We start from the raw sequence: 9,246 nt of genomic DNA, 5'->3' as shown, positions 1-9,246 counted from the left end.
GTTTTATTTTCACCATGATATAGACGAAAACTTGGTTTAGTTTCCTTCAGGTGAGCTGCTCCTGGGCTCATGATGTTGTGGTTTGCTGTGAAACATAATAAAACTCAGCCGTCATTAACAAAATTAGTTTCTTCTGCAGCAACAAGTCAAAACGTCTGCAGGGAAATCTTCTGTTAGCGTTATGGGGGGCAGACCAGAGATTCTCTTGGAGGTAACAGTCAACCACGGCCTCCTTTAATATCTGAGCTTCTGGAAATGAAGGTGATTATTAGACTATAAAACGATAACGATGTGCCTCCAGCCTGCAGCACACTCATAAATGAATCCTCACCACTTCCTGTTGGCAGATACCAGAGCTGGCACACCAGTTTAAAAGTCTTTCTCTTAATGATTTAGTCATTTTTACCTGCTTTTCCACTTCATGTTAGTTATTTTTAGGCTCATATGCTGCAGACAGCAGCAGGTTTAGGATCCACTCTCTGATCTTCAGAAGTCGGGCCGCTGTGAGGGAAACTCCAGAATCTTCTGCTTGCATTTCTTGAAGTGGGTCACGGTGGAACTGGATGTCTGCTTTGAATAACTGTCCTGAGCTTCATATTCAGTGTCTTACAGTGCAGCACTGCTCCAGAGACGGTTGAACCGTCCTCTAGCTCCTCTGCAGTGACAGAAAAGTTCTGGTTTGTTTATTATGCAAACGGATGCAGCTTTTTGCAAACTCACCGAGACGAGTGATGATTCTTTATTTTTCAAAATCCAGAATATAAAGTTGCTCCAGTTTCCACAGTGAACATGTTTTATGTGGGAGTGAACCAGGTCTACATAAATCACACATTAAAGACTCCTTTAAGTGTTTATTTTGTCTTTTAGCGCATACTGAGTGGAGGTAATGTTCAACAGGATTCAGGAGACGGCTCGACCACGGATGTATCTCATGACTCTCATTCCTGTGAAGGTAAGACATGATGAGAAGCTTTTATTGTTGTTTTAGGTAAATGCTGGAGACTTGAGATGACAATTGTTAAATCTGATATAGGAGATATTGTAGAAAACAAGACTTGAAGAACACAAATGTCACAGTTCAGTGGCTCTTTGTGCCGCAGAGAATTTTATTGCACAATAAAAATATTCAAAAGTGCTTTACTGGCTGTAACTCTGACTGTAACAGTTAAGACACTTGATTTCTACGTACTGTAAATAAGAAAATAAATGTCCATTACCACACAACAGCCAGCAGTGTAGTCTCACCTGTAACGAAAATGCACAAAGTAAAACTGTCTTCCTCTTTTTGTCGACATTAAGGAGACAATCATCTTGTGTTTTTTTGGATTTGTGGACAAAACCGACTGCTGGTTTGATTCTGACATTCAGCTCCACATGTTGACCAATCGATCGATCGGTGTGATTAAAACTCAAGTTTAACATGTAGTGTGAGTTCGTACATGTTTAATAAAATTGGCAGAGCTTTTACATCTAACTCTGTTTACATGCTGTAGCTGTTAAACAACTGGTCCACCTCCAGAATGTTCTGGTTGAAGCTCGTCCTCCAGATAGTTGATCCACATCCTGACATGACTTCACTTCTGACCGATTACCGTAATGTCCGGACTATAAGCCTCTACTTTTTTCACACGCTTTGAACGCTGCAGCTTGAACAACTTACTAATTTATGGATTTTTACGAATTTGCCTCGAGACCAAAGTGACATCGAGAGCGACAACGAAAGAGAGACTGAGGACGTAGTTCTGAGGCTGAAGAAGACGACTTTAGTGGTTTTAGTGCAGGAGGAAGATGAAGATAGCGATCAATGACTTTTCCTGGTAGGCTGCTGTAGTTTTATTTTCCTAACCAGCCGTGTTACAGGAACTGTTCAGAAAAAAGCAAGTTAATGGGTGCGGCTTATATTCAGGTGCGCTCAATAGTCCGGAAATTATAATATTTGTCTTTCTGAACCAAGCACTGCATCCTGACTGACTGACTTCTCAAGACATGTTTTTAGACAGACTCTTTTTCTATGAATATGTCACCAACTCATGTACGTCTTCTACTTTACTTAAAGGTCAGCGTAAGTGCACTAAATGTCTCAGGTTTCCTCTTTGTCCTTTAGAGCCGACCTCTGAAGAACCACCTCCTTCACTGCAGCTTCGCGTCATCAAGGTGGAACAGATTCCCATCCTGGAGGAACCAGAGACCCACCTACAGGTCAAAGAGGAGCGGGAGGATCGGTGCATCAGCCCAGACGTGGAGGCCGATGCTTCCAACAGCGCTCAAGCCAAGCATCTTAAATCTGAGCCGAGCGCTAGCTGTGAGCTCCTTCCTTCACCCGGCGCTCCAACAGAGAGTTTAAGTGATGGTTCGCTGTCGCCTCGTCACAGCGTTGAAGTCTTTGTAGAACTGGAGCAGCCTCCCAGGGAAGAAAAGTCTTGTCATATTTGTGGCAAAAGTTTTAAAAAAGACTCGTATCTGATAAGACACGTAAACAAGAGCCACAAAGGACGGCGGGCCTTCAGATGCCTGCTGTGCGACAAGGAGTTCGACCAGCGGTTCCAGCTCGTTCTGCATGTGAGGAGCCACACAGGCGACAAACCCTTCAGCTGTGACTACTGCAGCAAAACGTTTGTTCAGAACTCAAGTCGTCTCGCTCACATGAGAGTGCACACGGGGGAGAAACCTTATTTTTGTGCAAAGTGTGGCAGAAGTTTTGCCACCAGCAATCATTTCAAATTCTGCAAAATGCACAGTGAAGGCAAAGTGACGCTAGAAGAACGAGAGGACGCTGATCAGAAGGAGGAGAAGGCCTTCAAATGCTTCCAGTGCAACAAGGAGTTTGATAAAAACCACCAGCTGGTTCGACACGTCAGAGTGCACACCGGAGAAAAACCCTTCAGCTGTGACTTTTGCGGGAAAACTTTCACCCAGAACTCCAATCGCGTCGTTCACATGAGACAGCACACCGGAGAGAAACCGTATTTTTGTGATAAATGCGGCAAGAGGTTTGCCAGCAGCCACCATCTGAAGTTGTGCACGGGGAGGCAGCCCAGAGGCTCAGATAAGTTGTTCCGCTGCACGATCTGCGGCCGAACGTTTCACACCGATTCAAACCTGAAGGTGCACTTGGAGGCTCACGAGTCGTGGCAGCGACACATCAGTCGGAAACTGCAAGGACACAAACTGGAGGAGAGAAAGATTAAAGCAGTGTGAAGCAAAACATCAGAGACTGAAACCTACAATACGGTAAATGATGCAATGCAGCAGGTGTGTGTCTGTAAAGCAGCAGGAATTAAAACAACCTGTGGACTGAAGCAGCCGATCATTTGATTTAGTGCAGAAGAAGAGTCATGTGACACGTTAATCGCCTCCTTTTATGTGAACAGAGTCTGAAGCAGAAAGTCTGAGTTGACAAGGAAAGTTGAAAACCGCCTTCGTGATACCCGTTATCCCTGACTGGGGCTTCAGTTTTTGTCGAGCCGGCTTACACAAAGGATGTCAAACTGGCTCCACAGTGCAGCCCTCTGGTCCGAAGATAGTGGAGCAAACTGAGCTAAAGTTCATCTTACAAAAAGACATTGAAGTTATGTCTGTGAGGAACCAAATTATATTTCATTGTGGTGCTAAACAGAGACAAAACAGTGATCCTTGAAGAAATGGAGGAAGCAGATACTGACATCAAAGGTGGAACGTCCATCAAATCAGCAGCAGAAGATAGAATACTGACAGGCCGACTGATATATTCTTTGACGCTGAGGTTGAAGGTGTCAGACGGGTCAAACCCTCCATCTCTGCTGAGCTTCTTCAACCATTCCTCTGCACATTCGCACCCTAAACACACAGGATATGTTCTACAATTAAACTCAAATCGTACCCAAAAGTCAGGAGCCTATGAATAAAAGCACTTTGAAGGAAAGAATCCTGACTTATATGTGTGAAAGGCAATAAATTAAAAAGCCTCATCATGAGAAGAGAGAAAATAAACAGAAAGATAAGAAAACAAGGAGAGAAGTCACAGTGTGCAGCAGCTCTGAGGACTGTGGTGTTCAAATAGCACGTGTTGACTGAGGATTAGAGAAGTGGAGCTCAGATTGTAGAGCATCGCTGCAGTGAGAGGTTTGTCCTTCTATCAAAGGGAAGAGCTGGATGGAGCAACGATTCAGATTCCCCCTGCAGCCGTGAAAACCGTGAAGTCGATTTTAAACGTTGAATGATCTGGAAGCTCTACCAAGATGGCTCAAGTTGCCCTGAACCTGGGGACGGTTGAGCCACAGATGTCTTAAACTTAAAGGTTATTTTTTTGATCCACTGAACATAAACGCCCCTGCTTGGTTTCTGTTAATTTATACTGATGGTTGTATCCTGACTGCTGCCTTAAACGGATCGGTTGGTTATGATGCTCTTGTCTTAATGGTCCTTTTATGTTTTTAATGACAGAGTATACGGGTCTGATAATGGAGTGTTACCGGCATCAACATTATCTCTACATTTAAGTGCCTTAGCTGGTCAAGCATGAGTTCCGGCCAATAAACCGCTGTTGAATGTTTACAGTTTTCAAAATAAAAGTGGAAAAATTTTACTCAATGTGATTCTTTTGTTTTTTTGCAAAAATGCTCCAAACAGCAGCCTTCTCCTCCATCGTGGTTCTGTGTACTGAACCAGGCTGAAAGATACGTGCTGTTTATACACTCTCAGTAGTAATTTAATAGTTTTGAGATGCTGGATTTTGGATTTTCTTCAGCTGTAAGCCATAATGATCTAAATAAAAACAGAAAAAGGCTGGAAATCTTTTGCTTTACATGTAGAAGAATAGAATAGAATAGAATGCTTTTATTGTCATCATACGCAGAGTACAACGAAATTAAGAGACAACTCCAGTGGTGCAAAATACAAGTATAAAAAAGATAAATAAGAATATATAAATATATTTACTAAAGGAGCCAGCAGGAAGTAGATACAGTTAGGAATGAGCACAGTAATAGCCAGATGGTAGAATAAATATATTGCACTGTTGAGGTAAGAACACTGTGGATATATGAGAAATATAAACAAATAATTAAAAAATAATATACAATAATAGTATATATATCATATGATATACAATAATTATAAATAAATATAGTATAACATAAATAATAAATATATAATGAGTTTGTGTGCAACATTTTATTTTAATTTGTAATATTTCATATTTATGTACAACATGTCAGTGCAATGTGCAGCATTTTATTGTTATGTATTATATCCCTTTACTATCTGAGAATCATTGCCAGTGTCACTTACTTACGTTTTTTTTCTTTTTAACTCTTGCCTTAACTTTTCTAAATGATTGTTTTCTGTAATGAATCTTACTTTTATCTCATTGCTTTTATACAAGGCACTGTCCTTCTCACTTTCTATAAATGTAGTTTTGTGAGCAGTATTTATATATATATTATATTTATATTCCTTCTTGGAGGTGTTGTGTCCAGTGTTCCTGACCCACTCGGTCCTCCCGTGCAGCAGGGGGCGCTGCTCAAACCAACCCCGCACGTTTTAAAGTTGACTCCTCTTGTCGCCATCCGCCTGTTTGTTGCCGGGAGTGGATTCCTCTTTTCAAAATCTCTGCTCCGAGCCTTGCAACTTTTCTTCATTTTTTCTTCCCGGAGATGTCTGTACCGCAGCTGCTCGAACTGGTGGTGACGGAGCGTCTGTCGGCGGCCGCGAAGGAGATCTGCGCTCTGGTGTCCAAGACGCTGAAGGAGTTCCAGGATGAAGCGACCCGCTCCAAGACTGAAGTCCTGCGGCTGAGGAAGCAGATCGAGCAGATGGCTGCCCTCAAACCTCGTGTGGTGATCATCAGACCAGGTCGGTGTCCCCTGAACAGACCGCGACGCGTTCACTGGCAGCCAAAATAGAAAGTAAACATTGGTGCAAGAAGTTTTCAGATACTTTCATTAATTACTGCGCTATGAAAACACTCCACTACGAGTTAAAGTCCTCAATTCAACACTTTACTTGAGAAAAAGTAAATGTTATCTGCAGAAGTAGTAAAAGAAAAATGCTCCCTGTTAATGTTTTACTTTAGTTAAGTCAAAAATAAGTCACAGCAAATTTTATTGTAATTTTCTATTTCATCAATAAACATTAAGAGAATATTGCAGGTGGGACCTTCATTATTATAATCATATTTATTCATCCCCTTCCATTGAAGAAAAGGCAAAATTCACACTCAAATAACTAGAAACTCAAGAAAGTGATAATAAATAAAAATTTGCTAAATTATAATTTAGTGAAATAAGACGTTGTTTTTGAATTGTGGTTGAAAAGAATAATTTTAAAAGAGTTACAGAAAACGCCTGATGGCAGTGATCACTGCTGATCTCCTAAAGAACAGACGGAGAGCTTTTAGGTCAGGGTGGAGATGAGGAGGAAGATCAGAGCGGGGGAATGTAGCTACAAGAAGAAGATGGAGGATCAACTGAATAACGTCAGCAGGTCTGGAGGGGCCTGAAGACCATCTCTGGCCACAAAGACCCCAAGACTGAACCTAGAAGGGACCAGGAGTGGACGAATGACCTGAACGCCGTTTTAAACTGGTTTGAACAGCCAGGCACCCCTCCCCCGGCTCAGTCCACCCTACACCACCCCCGCTGCTCTTTACTGCACCACCACCCCCGCTCTCCTACCACCACACCTCCCCTCCCCCGCAGGGCCCCACACTCACAACCAGCCTTCCTGCCCCAACGTGTCCCTCTGAACATCCCAGGCGAAGAGAGAACTGGGCAGGCTGAAGATCAGGAAGGCCACGGGTCCAGATGACATCACCTCAAATCCTGCACAGATCAGCTGAGCAAGGTTGTGGAGCACGTCCTCAACATGAGCCTGAAGCTGGGGAGAGGACCACAGCTGTGGAAGACGTCCTGTGTGGTACTGGTGCCGAAGATCTCGCACCCCTGGGACTTCAGCCACTAGAGGAGACCCGGGAGAGGTTGGTCCTTTGTCATCTGCGACCCCTGGTGGGCTCATCAATGGACCCGCTGCAGTTCACCTACCAGCCCGGCATCGGGGTGGATGATGCAGTGATCTGCCTCCTGCACAGATGCCTCTCTCACCTGGAGAAGACGAAGAGCCCTGTGAGAATCATGTTTTATGATTTCTCCAGTGCCTTCAACACCATCAAGCTGGAGCAGACAGGAGTGGACTCTCACCTCACAATGTGGCTGCTGGATTACCCACCAACCAGCCACAGTGTGTGAAGGCAGGGGACTGTGTGTCCAACACCAGGGTCTGCAGTACGGGGGCCTCATAAGGGACTGTTCTTGCCCCCTTTCTTTTCACCCTCTGCACTGCAGACTTCTCCCATCACACCACGAACTGCCATCTTCAGAAGTTCTCCGACGACTCCGCCATCGTCGGCCTCATCACTGATAGAGAGGAGAAGGAGTCCAGAGAACTGAACCGGGACTTTGTGGACTGGTACCTGCTGAACTGCCTCCAGATCAACGCAGTGAAAACCAAGGAGCTGATGGTGGATTTCAGCGGGAACAGCCACACTTCTCCTTCACCAGTGAACATCCAGGGAACAGACACTGAGATTGTGGACTCTTACAAACACCTGGGTGTTCACCTGAACTGGACTGGACCACTAACAGCAATGCACTGTACAAGAAAGGTCAGAACTGACTCCAGCTGCTCAGGAAACTGAGGTTCTCTGGGGTGCAGGACCTTCTACGACTTTGTGGTGGCATCAGCCGTCCTGGATGGAGGTCTGCTGGAGCAGCAGCATCACGGCTGCAGACAGGAAGAGACTCAACAAACTGATCTAGAAACCCGGCTCTGTCCTGGGCTGCCCCCTTGATCCTGTGGAGGTGGTGGCAGAAAGGAGGACGATGACAAAGCTGTTGTCCATCATGGAGGACACCTCCCACCGCCTGCAGGAAACAGTCAGATCGCTGGGCAGCTCCTTCTGCTTCACCCGTGGTGTCTAAAGGAGAGATAGTGCAGGTCCTTCATCCTGCTGCAGTCAGACTGTTCAGTCCAGCTCCCAGCAGCTCAGCCCCCCACCGTGCAGTAATAATGTAAATAAGGACTCTGAGCAATGTTTCTGTGAGACACTTAACCTAAAAGGAGGAAGTCATCTGCTTTACATCTTGTGCACTGTGTGCATTGTGCGCTGCTCTTTTTTCCCCTGTACTGTGTTATTTTCTATTCTGCTGCTGTAACACTTAGAGTTTCCCCGCTGCAGGATCAATAAAAGTTTAATCTATCCATCTATCTATCGCCTCAAAGGGTTGTTCAACTAAATATTAGTTTATGAGTCCCATCATGCTTGTTTTTATTTTTATTTTTTTTAATATTTCTGTTGAACCACAATTCAAAAACAATGTCATGATTTTGATTACATTTTTATTTATTATTGCTTTTGTCAATTTCAACTTATTTCAGCTGTTTTCCTTCTTTAATGGGAGGCTATGAATACATTAGAGGATGACTATATATTTAAGTGTCTTTTTTTGGTCATAGATGTTCCTGCTGGTTATAATCTGTGTCCTCTCTCTGTTTTAGAGGCCCAGTCGGTCACTCAGAAGCCTCCACAGCAGCCTCCCACTGTGGAGAGAACCAAGACTCCTGTTCATCAGCAGGTCAAAGAGGAGCCGACGGATCAGTGCCTCACCTCAGAGCCGGAGGCCGATTCTCCAGAGGATGTCAAAGTCCTGCTTTGTGAATCAGAAGATCAGAAAAGCGGCCAGCAGCCTCCAGCTTTCAGCTCCATAACTGTGACGCTGAACGACGATGACGAATGGATCGAGAGTGACATCTCAGGCCCGTCCTCCTGCGGCCCGAGCGACGCCTCCTTCTCGGAGCGTGAGCGAGCCCAGCAGGACGACTTCACCTGTCGTCTATGTGAAAAGAAGTTTCAGAAGAACTGTGATCTGTGCAGGCACATGGACAAGATTCACCCAGGACAGAAAGCGCACAAATGCTCCGACTGCGGCAGGCAGTTTTCCCGTAGAGACCACATGGCCGAGCACCTCAGGATCCACACAGGTGAAAAGCCGCACAAGTGTTCCCTCTGTGGGATGTCTTTCACTCAGAGGTCGGCGCTCAGCGTCCACCTGAGGAGGCACACGGGGGAAAAGCCGTACTTTTGCAAGAATTGCAACAAAGCGGTTTCCTATACGCGCCATTTGAAAACCTGCGGCATCACCAACAGCAAAAGGAAGAAACCGTTTTGCTGTTCAGTTTGCGGCAAAATGTTTCACGCAGCTTCCAGCCTGA

General features: G+C 44.8%; 1 protein-coding gene across 1 annotated transcript in view; it reads left to right on the top strand.

Moving 5' to 3' along the window:
• The first annotated feature begins 181 nt into the window (after positions 1 to 181).
• The window catches only part of LOC103375345 (zinc finger protein 572-like), a 12,910-nt gene continuing 3,845 nt past the window's right edge, over positions 182 to 9,246 (top strand). Inside the window, exons 1-5 of the mRNA XM_008305598.1 lie at positions 182 to 211; positions 868 to 952; positions 2,105 to 3,192; positions 5,472 to 5,832; positions 8,533 to 9,240. Of these exons, the coding sequence (XP_008303820.1) occupies positions 182 to 211; positions 868 to 952; positions 2,105 to 3,192; positions 5,472 to 5,832; positions 8,533 to 9,240 (2,272 nt within the window). The remainder of the gene's footprint in view (positions 212 to 867; positions 953 to 2,104; positions 3,193 to 5,471; positions 5,833 to 8,532; positions 9,241 to 9,246) is intronic.

The sequence above is a fragment of the Stegastes partitus genome, unplaced genomic scaffold (genome assembly GCF_000690725.1).
Source record: "Stegastes partitus isolate 25-593 unplaced genomic scaffold, Stegastes_partitus-1.0.2 Scaffold2559, whole genome shotgun sequence".
NCBI classification, from domain to species: Eukaryota; Metazoa; Chordata; class Actinopteri; family Pomacentridae; genus Stegastes; species Stegastes partitus.
This window is presented reverse-complemented; position numbering and strand designations above follow the sequence as displayed.